This window comes from Pygocentrus nattereri, chromosome 8, assembly GCF_015220715.1.
Source record: "Pygocentrus nattereri isolate fPygNat1 chromosome 8, fPygNat1.pri, whole genome shotgun sequence".
Classification (NCBI taxonomy): Eukaryota; Metazoa; Chordata; class Actinopteri; order Characiformes; family Serrasalmidae; genus Pygocentrus; species Pygocentrus nattereri.
The window spans coordinates 37552609-37571951 of record NC_051218.1 but is presented as its reverse complement, the minus strand read 5'-3'; the positions used below and the strand labels follow the sequence as shown (position 1 = coordinate 37571951).

The 19343-nt window shown below is 39.8% G+C and overlaps 1 protein-coding gene and 1 non-coding gene across 2 annotated transcripts; one reads left to right on the top strand and one right to left on the bottom strand.

The window, feature by feature from the left end:
* Window positions 1-235: 235 nt before the first annotated feature.
* Window positions 236-13113, bottom strand: simc1 (SUMO interacting motifs containing 1). The gene is made up of 10 exons (XM_017692025.2): window positions 12597-13113; window positions 8961-10238; window positions 6513-6763; window positions 5281-5350; window positions 5005-5156; window positions 4762-4857; window positions 4522-4653; window positions 3825-3981; window positions 3083-3167; window positions 236-510 (listed from the first exon to the last, which is right to left on the bottom strand). The coding sequence occupies exons 1-10, from the start codon at window positions 12729-12731 to the stop codon at window positions 299-301; spliced, it is 2568 nt and encodes an 855-aa protein (XP_017547514.1). The 5' UTR covers window positions 12732-13113; the 3' UTR covers window positions 236-298.
* A 260-nt stretch (window positions 13114-13373) lies between these two features.
* On the top strand, window positions 13374-13445 carry trnaa-ugc. Its single transcript has one exon. It is a non-coding gene; the product is annotated as a tRNA-Ala (tRNA).
* The last annotated feature ends 5898 nt before the right edge of the window (window positions 13446-19343 follow it).

The window sequence follows — 19343 nt, the reverse complement described above, 5'->3', positions numbered from 1 at the left end:
CGCCCAAATGTTATGCTTTTTGGGGAGCATATTCAAATATTGTAATTATCGATTTCAAATATTGAATAATTCTAGACATTTGTCTTCATATGTTTTGGATATCATTGTGCATCCCTAGTTGTTACATTTAAATGGTACAGCAGCTGCATCTGGTCCCACTAACACAACATACCTCTGGTGCAATTTAAAAAAAAACAGAAGGAAATTCAGAATAAAACACACAGACAAAAATAAATACTGGAAAAAATATAAATGTATTCAATTAAAAAAAGTATAGCTTTCAAAACCTGTAGGTCCATTAATGCAAACGGATACTCAGTAAATGCTCCTGTAGCTGAGATAATGACTCTTGTATTTGTGAGGGCAGTGCATGGCCGAGGTCCTCCACCGCGCGGGATAAGAAAGCCTCCGCTGCCTCTTGCACAGATGCTCGGGTAACCTGGTCATTCTGGGTCCACATTGGAGCGCGAGTCAAAGTGAACCGCTCTGTGATGGAACAACGGAGGTGACCTGGTAGGTGCAAGACGAGACAAGCATTGTTGGTCTGACCACAAAGCACATTTAATCCTAATGTGGTTCTAATGTAAGTTCTGAGAAAACATTTCTCTTTTTAATCTCTGTAATTGTAGTCTCTGCACTCTTGTTTGTTAATATCGCCATTCATGCAGAAAGGAAACAATGCATGGGAATTTTGATCAAAAAATCTATTTTTTTTTTCTAGATCATTTGAGCACAGCAGCTACACTTCACACCATTTGAAACGTTCATGATGAAAAGACCAATAAGAGATCTCCAAAATTACTTAAAATCTTGTTATATTACCTTGAAAAACAGGGCCCATACCAAAGAAAAAGAAATTTTCCTCACTTTTTATAAAAGTAAGATTTGATGTGGTATGTAAATATTCTGTTCACACAGTCTGCATATCGCTGTTGTCAGAAGAAAACCTCATATCTCCAAAATGGTGAAAAAAGAAGGCAAGAACAAGACTCCCCTGATTTCACTGTTTAAGTGATGTCATGAAAACCAGTGCATTTACATATATCCACTACTTTACACTGAAGTTATGAAGACTATTTTATGCTGGACTGCTTTTGAGTCAGGCATGATACAGTACAGCCAGAACAGAGCTCATTTACATATATATGAGCCTTAAGGCATAATCATAAAATGCCTGTTTGATTCTCAGGGTTAAAGAGAGGCTGAAAAATGGTCATATAAAAATAACATATTCAATATACACTGCTCAAAAAAATAAAGGGAACACTTAAACAACACAATATAACTCCAAGTAAATCAAACTTCTGTGAAATCAAACTGTCCACTTAGGAAGCAACACTGATTGACAATCAATTTCACAGCTGTTGTGCAAATGGAATAGACAACAGGTGGAAATTATTGGCAATTAGCAAGACACAATCAATAAAGGAGTGGTTCTGCAGGTGGGGACCACAGACCACTTCTCAGTACTGATGCTTTCTGGCTGATGTTTTGGTCACTTTTGAATGTTGGTGGTGCTTTCACACTCGTGGTAGCATGAGACGGACTCTACAACCCACACAAGTGGCTCAGGTAGTGCAGCTCATCCAGGATGGGACATCAATGCGAGCTGTGGCAAGAAGGTTTGCTGTCTGTCAGTGTAGTGTGCAGAGTCTGGAGACACCGTGGAGAGCGATCTGCTGCTTGAACATCCTTCAGCATGACTGGTTTGGCAGTGGGTCAGTAATGGTGTGGGGTGGCATTTCTTTGGAGGGCCGCACAGCCCTCCATGTGCTCGCCAGAGGTAGCCTGACTGCCATTAGGTACCGAGATGAGATCCTCAGACCCCTTGTGAGAGCATTTGCTGGTGTGGTTGGCCCTGGGTTCCTCCTAATGCAGGACAATGCTAGACCTCATGTAGCTGGAGCGTGTCAGCAGTTCCTGCAAGATGAAGGCATTGAAGCTATGGACTGGCCTGCCCGTTCCCCAGACCTGAATCCGATTGAGCACATCTGTGACATCATGTCTCGCTCCATCCACCAACACCACGTTGCACCACAGACTGTCCAGGAGTTGGCGGATGCTGTAGTCCAGGTCTGGGAGGAGATCCCTCAGGAGACCATCCGCCACCTCATTAGGAGCATGCCCAGGTGTTGTAGGGAGGTCATACAGGCACGTTGAGGCCACACACAATACTGAGCCTCATTTTGACTTGTTTTAAGGACATTACATCAAAGTTGCATCAGCCTGTTGTGTGTTTTTCCACTTTAATTTTGTGTGTGACTCCAAATCCAGGCCTCCATTAGTTAATAAATTTGTGTGATTTTGTTGCCGGCACATTCAACTTTGTACAGAACAAAGTATTCAATGAGAATATTTCATTCATTCAGATCTAGGATGTTATTTGAGTGTTCCCTTTATTTTTTTGAGCAGCGTACAAAAGCACACAAATGTAATAAGTGGACATCAAAGGAAAACATTAGAAATGGGCCCTTCAAAAGTAAAGACGTTCCCCATCTCTTGTAAAGTTGCCATTTTGGAGACATTTGTTTATTTCTGGATAGCAATGATTTACTTTTTTTGGTGGGTAGTGCTAGTAGTCCATTGAACTCATGAATGGATTAGGTAAGTAAGGAGATTGAAAAACAGCCCCTGGCTTTGTTAACACTACTGAAGCCAGTTTCCCAGACTCAAGCTTAAAATGAGCATGAGTCAGAAATTGTAAAGCATTTGCCTTCTGTACTGTGACTTCCAAGTACAGTATCAGGGAGGGTCTCTGAGCTAGCTGAGTGTTTTCACTCAGTGGTAGGTGGGTGTGACAGGTAGACAGAGGGAAATGAAACATATTATTGGTTAATATTATTTGTCACTGTGCATCAGTGAGCAGGAACAACCAAAAATCAGATGTTTTAGATGTAGGCAAACATCACTACTATAGGTAAAAAAAAAAGCCGGGTTGATTTCGGGTTGGCTTTTTAATCCAAGACTTACAGTAGAAGATTACAGTTTGGACAATTTAATCCAAAACTAGGACCACATCTGGGAAACTGGATCTTATTACTCATGTTAAAAAAAAAAAACAAATAGCATTCAGGTTTTTTACCTGTCATCACTTCTTCATAACTGAGCATGAGCATCCACACAAGCTGTAGAAGTTCATCCCACTTTTTCCATCTTTCTGTGCCATCCTATGTCAAAGAGAAGAATATATACAAGTCCAATTCAGTTCAAACAAGCAGACACTGCTTTACGATGACCATGCAAGACAATTATAGTGGGACATATATTTTACATGTGTAAAAGTTTGTAGACACTTGGTCATCTAACATTTCCTCTGATTTGAAGGGTATTTATGGGGAGTTTATCCCCCTTTTCTGCTGTAACAGCCTCTTCTCTTCTGGGAAGGCTTTAGACTAGATGTTGGAATATTTCTGTGAGGAATTGATTGCATTCAGCCACAAGAGCACGAGTGAGGTCAGGTACTGATGTTAGATGATCAGTTCGGAATCATCCCAACTTATTCCAAAGATGTTGGACGAAGCTCCATTATTCCAGAGAATCCAGTTTCAATGCTCCACCCCCTAAAGCTGAGAGGCTTTTTACCACCTCTAGCCGATGCTTGGTGACTTTCAGAGCATTCTGCTGTATTGCCCAATGCTTTTCTATAGAGATTATTCAAGCTGTGTAGGTGCAACTGATTGCCTGCCAGCAATAGGTGCACCTTAAAGTAACTGAATTCACCCATTAACAGTACTTTTGACCATAATAATGTACAATCAGCAAATGAAACGGCGACACTGGTGCCCTGAAAGTAAACACAGCGCTGAGGGTTATTTCTGTCTCACCGATGGATCAGGTGCAAGTGTGGACGTCTGCAGGAAGTGAAGTAGCAGTTTGAAAGACATAGGCAGAGGTCTTTTCTGAGAGCAGGCCTGGTCCAGCAGCAGCTCCAACAGCTTACATCTCAGCAGGTTGCTCTCCAAAGTGCTTAACAACAATAGTCTAACAAAAAAAGGGAAGGAAAATTCAAGTGATGTTCTCCAAATGTCTTGTGCATCAATAGTCATGTAACAAAATAGCAGAACAGTCATCACTGTTAAATAAATACAGTAACAGCACACTTAATTTAACATAAAGGTAAATTACATTTACCAGGCTGCCATGAGAAGAGGATTAGAAATGGCTAAAGGAACATATTGACAAGCATGAAACCACTGCTTCCTGTATTAATTCATTATGATAATATCACAGTTTTTTTTTTTTACCAATTAAACACTTACCCAGTGTTTCACTGGGGGTGTTTCCATCAATACTAATGAATCCATGAAACCTTAATATTGGCTAATCTTACTAGCCAAACAATAGGCCAAACAGTGTATTACTCAAGTTATTACTTTGTGCCTTATGGTTTAGTATTAAATTGTCTTGAAAAGCAATGTTTTTTTGCAAGCATTAAGTATTTGTATGCAAAAAGAATCTATCGATCTGATTGACTGATTTATTGCCATTGCTTCTCTATGTAACTTTGTCTCCAGGTCTCACCTGAGCTGTCTGCATGGGGCAGTGCTGTTGAGGCTGTTGCACAGCTCCTGAGAGAGCTTATTGGAGCTGCAGGTGGGTGTGCGGTCCACCTCCATGGCTAATAACAACATCCTCTGCAGAATCAGCAACATCCTACAGAAAACCATAGCAGGTTTAAAAGGCCCATAGATTGGAAAACCTTTCTAATGAAATTTCTTTTTGGAATTCACAATTTATAAGGAGTGTTGTTTGCAAACTTACCTGAGACAGCAGTTTTGTTCCCTTTTTTGCATTTTTTCATCCTTTGTTTTGCAGAAAGATTGCTTGGCTACATCTAATAGCCAATTCATAAGATCCCTAAAAAGGAGAGATAATGATATTTACAGCATACCCATGTACATTATATTGTGATATACTGCTGATTAAAATAAGTTTTCAACTGAAATAAATCCTCTTTTGCTGCACTGTAGTCATTTAAATGAATTAAATGAGATTGTGACTCACCTGACCTGTCTGAACTTCTGATGACATGACAGCACTGCCTTAGCAACAGAAAGATTAAGTCGTAGCATTGACAGCTTAAAATGGAAGTCATCTTCCAATACCTGCAGCACATACTGAAACAGCAGACACCGGGCCTCACTCTGGACCCCTATCTTCGTCCGTACAGATATCCAACAACAAACAATAATCACTCATCAAAATCTTGAAAAAACAAAATGTTGAAAGTGAAATAAATGTGTTTTAAATACTGCAAGCAAGCATTCATGTGATTCCCACCTGTTCTGTCATTACTGCTGATAACAAGTCCCAGTCCCATGGAAGTGTTGCTATATCTGCAGGGTGGTACCTTCATGAGAAAAGAAAACCGTTTCTTTACTAGCGGGACATACATTTTTTACCCATCTGCTCTTTTTTCTCTTTTTTCTTTTTTTTTGCTAAGCTCATCTTTGTTTTTCAAATATATTTAATGCACTGTAAAATAGCGATCAGTTTATTAACAGTGGCAATTTTAATCACAGTCTTTTTACATAGACAAGAATGATACAGTACTTTGCAAAAGCAAGACACCACCCCTAATGTATTTAACTTCCACGTCATTCCCAGTACGTTATTCACTTTTCAGGTATATTTATAAACAGGACTTGCATAAGGAAGGGCACAATGTAGAATAAGTGAAGGGACTCTAAATAACTGTACAAAACCTGGCAGAGCAGCAAAACTGTACCCTTCAGACAAAAGGCACTTTAAAAAGTCTTCATCTTGTAGACAGAGGGGAAAACTAAGCTCCACACCAGCTCTTGCTTCAGATTTTAAAAAATTCACAGATGTTTCTGCCCATCCTTCCACTGTGAGAAGACAATTGGGCGCTATGGGTCTGAAAGGATGTGTAGATGTCAAGAAGCCCTCACTGAGAAAAGGAAATAGATGAACATTTGCAAATCAAACAGGGGAGCTGCTGGTGTTCTCAGAACAACGTACTGGCCACCCCAGTGTCCACACCTCAACATCAACAAACTTGTTTGGGGTTACTTGGGTGGTGAGAATCAGAAACTGCAACCAACTTCTACAACTGAATTTTGGAGGTGTGGAAAAATATCCCTGAAAAAGTCTCCCTTAAATAATATAAGCTGTAATAAAGTCAAAGGGTAGACACACTAAATACTGAAGAAAATTATTATTATATTTAGTTCTTGAGGCTTCTGTGTAATTTTGTGTTCCACATATGTTTTCTACTTTTTCCTGATGGAAAAATAATGAACAACTTGTACTTAAAGGCTATTGTGAGTGGGAGTTAAATAAACGAAAGGTGGTCTCTGACTTTTGGCAATGTATATCCATACGTAGGGCTTGTACGTAAAGAGATTACAAAGGGAAAGTCGGGAATCGGCATCGACAGGTAATTCTTGAAATCAGTATCAGCAGTGGATATGAACTACATGTAATCTGTGGATCTCCATTCTCATAACAATGGAATGATGGTCATCACCATGAATGTGTGTTCCACTCACTTCTGTATCCTCATCAGCAGGTTGTAGGCCTCTAAGGTCAGCACTTCAGCACACTGTGGATCCAGGAGGATTCCTCTCAGAAGGTGAGTGGTGATGTCCAGTGGAGGGTAGTAACGAGGCTGTATTAAATCCGAGAGCAGCTGCACGGTGCCCTCTGGGTAGTTCTCTTCTATTGTGCTGTAGACCAGGCTCAGACTCTGTCTGCACAGTGGTTCGACTGCAGTGATGTCTTCTTCTGCACCATGTTCAGGCTGGCCAGAAAAAGAAATTGGTAAATTTCTCATTTTTGAGAAAGAAAATCCACAGTTTTCCCCTTATGCCTAATGTAGTCATTCAGACATGTTTAGTGTCCGAATGCTTAGTGTCGTAACTGGAGCTATAAGACCAGTGTAGCTAAGAAGTATTATGCATTGTGAAAATTACATGCCTAAATTATCACATACTTGCTAAGTAATGAACAATTGTTAAGTAACTGCTAACAGACTTGCTTATGTAGTCTGACACACTATTACTTACAACCCCATTTCCCAAAAAGTTGGGACGCTGTGCAAAAAGTAAATAAAAATAAAATGCAATGATATGCAAATGATTTATACCCCACATTTAGTTGAAAATAGTACAAAGGCAACATATCAAATGTTGAAACTAAGAAATGTTATTGTCTTTTTGAAAATATATGCTCATTTTGAATTTGATGAAAACAATACATTTCAAAAAAGTTGCGACAGTGGCTACAAAAGGCCAGTTGTGTGGTAAAAAAGGGCACCTGGTGGTAAATTGGCAACAGGTCAGTAACACGATCAAATAGTACCGCAATTCAAGAATAACATTTCTTAACATAAAACAGCAAAGAACATGGGGATTTCATCATATACAGTACATAATATAATTAAAAGATTCAGAGAATCTGGAGACATCTCTGTAAGCAAGGGACAAGGCCAAAAAATAGTATTTGCTGGCAATGATTTTTGGGCTCTCAGGTGAAGCTATATTAAAAACAGACATGATTCTGTAGTGGAAAGCACCGCATGGGCTCAGAAACACTTCTGAAAACCCGCTGTCTGTAAAATAGTTTGTCGCTGCATCCACAAATACAAGTTAAAACTACAACACAAAGACAAAACCATATATACACAGATTCCAGAAATGCCACCGCCTTCCCGGCGCCCAATGTCATTTCAAATGGACTAAGGGGAAGTGGAGAAGTGTCCTGTGGTCCGACAAATCAAAATTTGAAATTGTTTTCAGCAAGACAATGTCAAACCACATTCTACATATATTACAGCTGCATGGCTCTGTATTAGAATAGTCCAGGTGCTTAACTGACCTGCCTGCAGTCTAGATCTATCACCCACTGAGAACATTTTGTGCATTGTGAAATGAAAAATACTTCAAATTAGACCCTAAACTCCTGAGCAGCTGAAATCCTAAATCAACAAGGATTGGAAAACATTTCAAAATTACATCAATTGATCTCCTCAGTTCCCAAAGGCACAGAAAGTGTTTTCAAAAGAAGAGGTGATGAAACACAGTGGTAAACATGCCCCCGTCCCAACTTTTTCAGAACATGTTGTTGGCATCAAATTCCAAATGGGCATATATTTTTTCAATAAATAATCAAATTCTCAGTTTCAACATTTGATATGGTGTCTTTGTAGTATTTTCCTTTAAAAATATTGATTTGTACATCATTGCACCCTATTTTTATTTACATCCTGCAGAGTGCACAGTGTCCCAACTTTTTTGGAAATGGGGTTATACAAAAATGGACAAAGTACTGACAAAAGTCATGCTTTAATGCTGCTACTATTGGTTTTATTTAAGCAACACAGCTAAACAGTCAATTTTTATAGATAACACTATATCAGTGTCATAAACCATATAAGCAAGTCTGTTCCAGAAGAAACGGTTTAAACAGTCTATTTATGACACTAACTAGTGAGATACTTTACACAGAAGGGGGTCCAAAAGTCTACGATTTTCATTACAAATTATATTATCAGCATAACAATTTTGGTGAAAAGTAGAATCTTTAAAATATTCACATTAATTTCTATCGAATGCCTGATTTAGGTAAGGTGACCTTAGGCTCATGTACAGCTGCTTCTATTCTATTGGCAATGCTTTTCTATGGAGATTGTACAAGACTCGTACAACTTTATACAAGTTGGAAATGGGTGCACCTAAATGTAGCTGATTAAACTAATTAGAAGAGGTGTCTAGACACTTAGGACATATAGTGAATACATAAACTTAGCTATATAAGCCTTGCAGCTCCAGTGCAAAACTGAAGATACTTTAGATACTGAATACTGATAATGGTAAGTAGACATTTTTGTAAATATATATCTTTTTTAATGAATAAATATTTTTTATTGTTGGTTTAAAGACAAAGGCAAAGTGGAGCATGTGTATGCCACAAAGGGGAACAGCAAGATAGATCTTTACCACTTCCTGAGCTCCTCTCCCAATCAAGTGTTTCAGCTTCTTGTACTGAGCCAGAGAAATATGCTGCTTGACTTGCATGTGGGATTCTGAACAATTACCATCCTCATCCTGATCATCCTTGCTACTCCTTTGCCATGGACTAGAAGGGCAGCTTTCTGATGACACTAAAGCTTTGGAGTTTTTACAACTTAACAACAATGTCTCTGTGGAGTAAGGTAAGGGTGAAGGTAGGCTAGGGCTGCTGAGTGGACTCTCCATTGCCAGATCATGTGAGCTGGCTAGTGTGTCTGGAGAGTCCCCAGCAAGGAGTTCTGTAGATGTAGGACTGCAGGGCTGTCCACAGGGCAGGCTGGAGGTGGGAGACACTCCACTTGAGGTAGGTAATGTGTCACAAGGGAACTGTGACTGAGCTTGAATGATTGGTGACTTTTGCATGTGTTCCTTTTCATGCAAATCTGTAGTTTCCACAGGAGTGTTGGTCGGGGATTCAGTACAACGAAGACCGGAGAAGCTCCATGGTGTGGATAACAGCTCTTTGTTATCTCCAACATTGGATTCCTCAGAGAAGAGAATGTCATCTATTTCACTTGGGCAGTAGTACGGACTGTCCAGGCTAAAAGGAGAGGGGTCCTTATCAAGCCAGCTTTGTGGAAAGTCCAGGTTTTCATTGTATTCCTTCTGTAGCTCGGTGCTGTGATCAGCTGGTAATGAGAACGTTTCCTGGGTGTCTTTAGTGTTCTGGAGCGTCTGTGTGGGTACAGTGTGAAATTGTGGTGAGTTATCAAACGTCTCTGAATGTTGTGGTGTTTTGATTGCAGACTGGTCCAGTCCAGATGGTCCTTTCTCACATTGAGAAATGTCACCTGACTTATTTCGGATACTCATTTCTTCTAAACCTGAGTGAACAGAATCATATTGATCTCTGGAACACTTCTCTTGACCAGAGGACATGAAGAGAGGAGACTGACAGCCATCCCCGCCATCAGGATCCAAATATATTACATTCTTTTCAAGGTTTGCATTACATGCTAAAAGTCGATTGTTTCCACAGGGCTTGGTTACGGCATTGGTAGATGATTCCACACAGTTTTCTGCATCTGTAAGTGTGCCATCTGCTGTTATTCTCTGCAGCTGTGTATCAGAACTAGAGGAGTCACTGGGAAGACTGTCATTATTTAGATCTATGACTTCTATAGTAGAGCTTTGTCCTCTTCTTGATCTGAGTGAGTACCTTGGCCCAAAAGTGGACAAATTATGTCCTGTGATATCAATCAGAACCTGAGAAACAAGGACACAAGAGTGAGCCTTACAAAGGTTTTCAAGTTTTTCAAGTCTGCCATGCCACCCTCCAACAAAATAAACTTCAAAAATCACAACGCATAGAATTTTAAAATGACTTTAAAAAAAAGGCCAGCCAACATGTCAAACATTCATTATTTGATTTTTCGATACTTTACTGAAATCATTACACGCTTTTTTGATATAATGATTACTCAATAATCAATATATGATGTAAACATTGTATTGAGGAATTTAACAGAATATTCCATTGGCTTTTCCTATAAACAAATGTCTAATCTAGTTTTTAGAGTTTTTGCCTTTAAGACAAATATATGTGTAAACGGCATCTAATTTGCTGCCTTGTATTGTGCCTCATTTGTTAAAAGCAGTCCAGGATCAAACACTCCTCATAACTTCAGCTTGAGTGGGTGGTGCTAAATTGATGTAAGCTGCATAAGTGGAAACATGCACTTTAATAAACTTTAGAAGCAAGGAATTCACAAAAAAACAAAGAAGAACTGGGGAAAGCATGAGTTGTAATTTTTTATCAACTTTGTTTAAAAAAGGGAAAATCTATGATGTGCTCCTCCTGTGTCAGTGGGGATTTTTCCAATGGAAATGTGAATTAGGACTGGAATGTGATGGTTTTTTTGTATACAGGTATATCATCAGTGGCCAAACTCCATTATTATTATTATTATTATTATTATCATTATTATTATTATTATTATTATTATTAAAAAGCAAAGATCTAAAAAAGTAACATTACTGATATTTAAAAAGTCACAGTTTTCGGGCCCCTCAACAGGTTTCCTGGGGGGAGATTTCACAAAGCAGGATTTCTCAGTTCAGCCAGATCACTAAAGCCCAGAGTTAATCCTGTCTAATCATAAGAAAGGTGAAAGAACATTCCCACTGGACAATTTTCAACTTCAGGGCTTAAATTTTCTGACTAACTGAGAAGTCCCGCTTTGTGACAGGACTTTCCGGCCCCCTAGTCTGCAAAACATTCAAACATATTTACTAACTACTAACACAGCAATGTAATGTTAAAGTAATACAATAAGACCAGGCTCAGTGATATATTGTCTATATGGTTAAACTCTGACACTGATATACAGCATTACTGCTTTTGAATTGTAGTGACACTTTAATAATAACTACAGAGCATTACAGCCATTTATTTCATTTGTATCCAGGCATTGATAGTTGCAGGTGTGCAAAGTTGAAAACACATTCTCTACTGATAAAAATTTTAATGTACAATTATTTTATATTTAGTGAATTCATGTTTTTATAACTAATTATGGAAACAAATAAGAATTGTGCACTAAAATGTGCAGAAAAAATACCATCTTTAAGGTTCCTCTTTGTAGAGGATGTTTTCATCTATTTTCACTTCAACTCAAGAAAACGTCATTTGACTAGGGTGTTCAGACTTTTGTCATATGACTGTATTCACTGGGGGCTTCAGATTATTTTGAAAGAACAGATTAAAATCCATAAAACCTAAATAAATAGTAGATTTATCATATAGAACTACTGTCTCAAGTTGCCTTTGGGGTAATGCAATCACAAAAAATGTTTGTAAGACATCTCAGTGATCTCAATAACTTTATCAACCCTAACTCTTTAAACTCAATATCATCTGACAGCATAATACTGGAAAACAACACAAAATATCCCACTGTGACCAGTCCTGGATTAGAAACTGTTAGATGTTCAGACAATTAAAACGGAAGAACATCTTGCCAGACCAGTTGGGCTGCGTGACGACTAAAGACGCCCTATTGTCCTCAGGTCAGTTAAAGGGGAATTCCATCAATTTTTCATAATTCTTCCATAGTTCAATTGTTAGGGTGTAAACAAAGTAACTCGGAGTGGCTTGGTGTGAAATGCTACATACTAGAGAAACTTCCTGAGTCAGAATTGTTCACAGTGGTGGTGATAGGAACCGGACGCCTGAAGAGTTTAATGCCTCCCTCACAGAAAGATATTACATGAATGAAAACGTTGCCTGATGTCTGAGACACCTACAATGTCCACAGCATACTTCTTAAAATCTATTAATGGTTGAGAGATATGTTTAGGGGGTCATAATGCACAATAGTCCCCAATACAACTTTTTGTTTCTAGATATATCTCCATAGGGCAGCACGGTGGCGTGATGGGTAGCGCTGTCGCCTCACAACAAAGAGGGCCTGGGTTCGTCTGCAAGTTTCTCTGCAAATGAACCACATCAGAGCATTCTGAACGACTCTGTTTACATCCCAATGATTGAATTATGCATACGCTTTGAGAAAAACTTTCACCGACTTAACTAACCCAGTTCAGTCCCCTCAGGTGGTCACTTACAGGTGTAACGGGGAGCAGCTCGGCTGTGATGAACGGCACCGCATCTTCTCTGCCGTTATTGTAACTGCGAACAAACTCTATATCAGAGTCCTCCTCTTCACTGCCGGGGCCGGAGCTGAGTGAAATAACGTCCATTTCAGCAGTTTGTGGAGTTTGATCAAACCGATAACTGCCAGATTGGGCAGTTATGTCTGTAAAACCTGTTCCATGTGCTGTATATTCGCGCAGATAGTTAAGACAGTCATACTCGTTTTAGCTAAAACTAAGTTAGCTAACGCTAGATAGCTAACCAGCTAACAACAAACGGCTAGTCCAGAAGAGCATAGCTTCGGTAAAATAGGTAACTACTTAAGTTAGCGTAGCTGCCTGGTGTGCAGCTTTCGAAGCTGTCTCAAAACGCCTCCTGAATTATTTGTTAAAAGGAATAAAAGCATCGCCTAATAATGCACACTTAAAGTTACTTGGCGGATGGCTAGTGAAGAAATGTTGGTCAGGTTAGCGAGCTAGCGCCAACCCAGGCGGGAGGCAGCTAAAAACACGACGAGATGTCGGAATGATTTGGAAAGTGAAAATGAAAGTGGACGCAGATGATTGGAAGTGTGTGTAAACTCTGCCCTGACTAACCTCAGCCAGCTCGCTTAGGGGGGATTTTGTGGACGTTGTGAACTGTTTTCCTGAAGTTTCAAAGTCAAGGGTGTATTAAAAAACGTAAAACGCCGTACAAGCGCAGCTCACTGTGATACTGTAGGTCAGTCAGTGTGAGCGCTCGTCGTAGGCGGGGATGTAGCTCAGTGGTAGAGCGCATGCTTTGCATGTATGAGGCCCCGGGTTCAATCCCCGGCATCTCCACTCACCTTTTTCAGGTCGGATTATATAAAGGTCGTATTATATAAAAGCGTCATGCACAAAGATTTTCAGCCATGTATGGAACCAGATAAGGGCTACTGTGTCTCCTTTTCGGTCTTTCAGGCAGCAGAAACACGAAATGTTGACTGTCTCGAGATAACATGGTTTCTCTCTTGAGGTGAATGTCCAGGCTATAATGTTTTGGTCCAGGCTGTCTGAGGTAATTTGGAGAAATAACAGAAACCCTGTTCTGTATGAACTGGCCAGTTGAATCCCTTACAAATGACCTCCACTGGTTACAAGGACATACGTGATTACTTCAATACTCGTTAAGTCACATTTTCAAGAAATTAAGTCATTATTTTTAGATAGAACTCAGTATTTTGAGTAAATATTGAATTATTTTTCAGAATTAAGTCAGTTCATTGGTATAGTGCTGCCAGAAACATAGAAGGAGAAAAAAGAACAGGTCTTCCATAGTCATTCATGGCTGCATCCAAATAGTTGAATGACATTTCTTTTCCTCTTTACTTTCTCTGATTTTTCCTGATTAGGTAGCCATGTGGATCCACATGCTAGTCAGTTTTGTGAATATATTCTGTGAGACCATGGGCTACAGATCAGGCAAAATCAAGGAAAGCAGACAGAGCTTCATTCAAGTATTTGGACGCAGCACTTGTCATTGCATTGCTTAAGCCCTCCAGCACTGAGCTGTGGAGCAGTGGAACTGTGTTCTCTGGAGTGATGGAGCTCCATCCAATACTTTTGGGATGTGTTGGAGTGATCCAGATCTGACCATCCAATACCAATTCCTTACATCTCTAATGCTCTTGTGGCTAAAGCCAATCAAAACCTCATAGCAGTGTTCCACAATCTAGTGTGAAGCCTTTCCAACTTTTTCCATTTCTTGCCACCTTTCCAAGTTGTTCATTCAACTTTGTAATTGGTATTGAATTCATGAATCACTGAACTTTGAGAGCTGAGCCTCTGAGCTGAATAGAGAACCACCTGCACTCTTCAGTCTCTTAGGTATGAATATCCTATCCTGCTTAGAATTGATGGCCTTAGCAGATGTTCTGGATGCCTTTTCTACCTCAGGGAACCTCAAATAGTCGTCCACTATTACTTGCAAGTTCTCTACAGTTGGCAAAGTCTTCCTCAGCAACACACTTCACTCCTCGACGGTGATGATCCCCTTCTTCTTCAGCAGTCCTGACCTTGAGTGTGATGTGGCAACTAATGAGTGGTGGGGCTTGCAGAAAGGTGAATTAGCGTAAATGAGGGTAGTTTTGTTTTACATGCCTTTAATGTGAATATGTTTGGATGTGTTAATATAACAAAATGCACACATGAGATTAAGACAGTGTAGCACGGCATGTGCTACCCCGGGCTCAAGGAGGATGCTGGAGGCAGGATTCAGGGTTGCAGCAGCCATTGTCTTTAATTTCACACAAAATGAGCACAAACCATCTAACCAACACTATGCTCAGCTGGCCACTTTTCTGTGGCTGACGCTAGCTAGACTTTTCAGTCTCTTACACAAGCTTTTCAGCTCTTCAGTCCTTTTGTTGTTGTTGCTGCTCGTCCCTCTCTCGCTCTGTTCCCTCTCAGCTCTTTTTTAAGACGCTCACGCTGCCAGCCAGATGAGAATCAGAATGAACACATGAGCCGAGAGGGAATGAGAGCTCGCTGTTCTGCCTTCCCGTTACCACCCCCAGCTGGCAGCTCAGCCGCCTGGCGCCTGGGCGACGGAGGTCGGGACTCACTCCTTGCTTTGGTACCTCTTAGGGTTGGCACCACCGACCTCGTTCTCCTCCTCCCGCCGTCACTCTTGTGCCTTGCGTCCGTCCGGGGAGCTCAGGCTTTGCGCTCCACCACCTCCATACTTGCGGTTCTCTCCCCAGCGTCCTCGCCGGGGTTCGTCGTCGCTGAGTGTTCGGGGGCGGGCGCATGCCACAGATGAGTATAACGGCTAATTGGCAAGAGAATTAGTGATTCTGTCTTTATTCAGTATAAAATGGTCGCGTTAAGTTTTTTTACCCTTTCACTCAGAGTAAAGAAGCTTAACTGAGGTAAAGTATCTAGATAGCCATGTAGCTACATTGCTAATTTTAGGTTTTAGCTTGTCTTTTGCATCTGAGCCATTTCTGTTATTTGAGTAATTCATTCTTTTCATTGTGATAATGACTTGGGGGCAGTTACCACTGTTCACCTTCACCAGACCACCTTCAAAATACATCATCAGAAGAGGGTTTCCTAGTCTTTCCTAGTCAGAAGATCTCACTCTGAAGAGTTACACACCACAGGATGAAATAAAGCATGTTCACAACATAGGTAGTAATCATTACATCTTTCATTTTACTGAAGTGTCTCTTGGGTCATTCTCCATTAGGAGTGGACAACTGTGTCGCGAAAGTTGGAGAGCTTAAAAAGTGCTTAAAATGTCAGGCACATCTCTAAAAGTCGGTAAGTACATTTACACAGTTGACCATTTTCCTTATGATTTCTATGATTTTGCTTTTTTTTTATTTTTTATGCTGTTTCATAGTAAGATTTGAGAAACCATTTGTAATATTGCAGTGTTTTAAGAGGTTTCTTCTTCTTCTTCTTTCAGCTGTCCCCTTAAGGGTCGCCACAGCGGATCATCTGCCTCCATCTTGCCCTATCCACTGCCTCCTCTACTTTTACACCAACCATCTCCATGTCCACCTTCACTACATCCATAAACCTTCTCTGAGGTCTACCTCTTCTCCTTCTACCCAGCAGCTACATCTCCAGCATTCTTTGACCAATATATCCACTATTCCTCCTCAACACATGTCCAAACCATCTCAACCTGGCCTCTCTGGCTTTATCTCCAAACTGCTCCACCTTCACTGTCCCTCTGATCTGCTCATTTCTAATCTTGTCCATCCTTGTCACTCCCAACGAAAATCTCAGCATCTTCATCTCCGCCACCTCCAGCTCAGCCTCCTGTCTTTTAGACAGAGCCACAGTCTCCAAACCATACATCATAGCAGGACGCACTACTGTCTTGTAAACAGTGTTTTAAGAGGTTTAACGTAGCAATTTGTATAAATCAGATTCATGTTTACCTTTTATATCATTCACGTTATACTACATTAAAAAAATATGTGCTTTATTTTAAAAATTCATTTGTCAGAAATGTTGTCACTGGTGTTATCAGGACTCAACACAGTATATTCAGCTCTATTAAACTGCGTCTTTGGGTCGAAGTACATCAGAGAAGAAGCATTTCAAGGCATGAGAAGTTCAGACTCCCTCACTCTACTTCATTAATTTATTCATAATTTTGTGTATCAGGCAGCACATCACTTCTATGTGCCACCAGTGTTATGTGCTTTCATGGCTGGGTAATAAAGGTAATAAAAAATATCATTTTACTGATTACTGATCTTAAATACTTGACCAACAACCAGTCAACCAACGGATAAAATCCAAATTTTGACCAGAATGTCACTGGAATCACAGTCACTGGTGTTACACCATATTCAGATAATGCTAATCACTAGTAAAATATGTTTGGAATTGAGCTCTCCTTTTGCATATATGATGGACATATTAAGATTATTTAGTTTTGGGATTAAATTGTTTTTGTTTTTTTTAAACATATCCACCTGAATTCCCACTCCAAACAGAGACCCATGACCCACCCCTGATTTGTAATAGCAAAATCCAACATCAATAGTGAAGCTCAAGTTCATGGTAGCCTGTCACTAGGTCAGGTTTGGAGGAGCTCCACTGATTTGTGCTGTGATGTCATTTTTAGTAAGAATGAGGTGTCGTTTGTGCTTAACAGCTTCATTGTGCTATCTTATATGACACAGCCTGATTTTATCTGGTTGGTTGGGCTTGTGGTTTACTACTGCTGCATCTTTCAACCACATCTATGTATCACATCTACATGCAGAATGGGTTATGCAGGCCTATTTCCAAAGCAGCTGTGGTGAAATGATTCAATGCTGCTGTTCATTGTTCCTTCTTGTTGTATCATCCCAAGCATGCTCCCGTGAGCCTGCGTGCAGGGCTCACAATGGCCATCTATATGACTGCAGAGTTCCTCAAAGCCTGAGCTCAGTTGTTAGGGAGACAAGAGTTCACTTAGTTCTTTGTGGCTCTCAATCATTCTGTCTCTAACACACAACCCTATTCACACGCACGCATCCTGGTTTTTATCTGACAGTCTTAACATACAGTCCCCGTCACCCTTCTAGCCCTCTAGCCGGCAGAGACCTTTTGACCTATGTGGGCCAGGCTCATCACCAGGACAACAGAAGAAGCAATGCAGCCATTTCCAGATGCTCCTCTTTCAATACTGGAAAACAAGGAGTTGTTTGTCATATAGATAGCACATATTAATAGCTTTAACCTTATTTGTAGGTTGTTGCTTATTAGAGAGTCACTCCAACCAAAATGACAAATTTAGCCATTGCACTGTATGTTGTAAATATGCTAAAGCCAGGCTACAGTAGTCTCTAGATTGATATTTTTCAATTTAAAGACCTGGTAAAACCCCTTATGATAATGTATTTTGAGGATGGGAGGCAACCTTGAAAAACTACATCTGCTTTGGGGTGGATTTTTGTGGGTGGGCTGTTTTGAAAGGCATTTTCGTTAGCTGGTGAGTGCAGAAGGAAGCCAGATAGCTTACGTTACTGGAAGGAAACCACAGCCTGTGGTACATGTCTCAAAATCATCATTACAGTGGAGGGAACTCATTACTCAGATGACAGAAATTACTAAAAGCTACAGTTAGCAAGGGTGCTACCTGGTGATCTAGAGGCCTTACCTCGGTTTAGCTACTTTTCTCTGACTGAAAAAATCAAAATTGAGCCAAGCACAACAAAACATATAATTTCTTATGTATATGAATTTTTGTTGAATAATGAAAAAAAGTAGGTTGAAATAAATATATTTCTATATAAGCAACATGTACTTCTCTACTGCAACAGAAACTTTCTAACACATGGGTCAGTTGACTGTAAAAGACAGAGGGCTGGTTGTAACACTTGTTAGAAAGGTCTGATGAAATTGTGCTAACAAAAAGTTAATTCAATATATTTCTGTGTTGTAAGAAACTAATATAGTTTCTAACTGTACAGACAGCTCAGTTTATAAATACACACACACACATCAAATTATAAATGAAAATGAACATTAGGCTGTCAATGACAGATTTATTGTTTGTCCAGTGAAGGACAGCAAAACATCACACATTAGTAAAATATGGAACATTGTTTCTGAATAGCTACAGCTTTACCACCTGTTAATGTCGATTTTGTTAATATATTTATTAAAACCAAAATACCAACATCTGAGAGATACTAATAAAGAAGAAAATTTACTTCATTTGTTTTTGTTTATTAAAGCTGGTTTAGTTGTAATACCATGTAAAAACTAACCCTGCACTACAGAGGCTGTACTAAAGTCTAGCTAGCACTTGCTGTGAGCTTGTCACCTGCTGCAAAACCAAGCTGAGTTGTCGGCAACAAGATGGTCACTAAAGTAATATAAGGTTGGATTTTCTGATTTACACAAACAGCTCAGTAACTGAAAAAAACTTTTACTGTAAAAACTACATTCACTGAGAACAATCTTTGGCTGTATTAAACTCAGAGAGATTGCTTTGAATTTTAATGGGAGACTGTAGCTAGGAAACTTGAGATTGTGCCTAGAAGTTCACACTGCTTGACCTTCTTAAACAATGTAAAGGTCAGTGTTAAATTGTGTCCTGTGTTAGGTTGTTCCTCACACTCCCCTGATTTAATAGCCTATAGCTCAGTGGCTCAGCCAGCGGTCAAAATTGGATGACACCACAGGGATTCCCAATGGTTGTATGATGTAAAATGATCTAAAATCATGAATTCTGTCAAACCTATG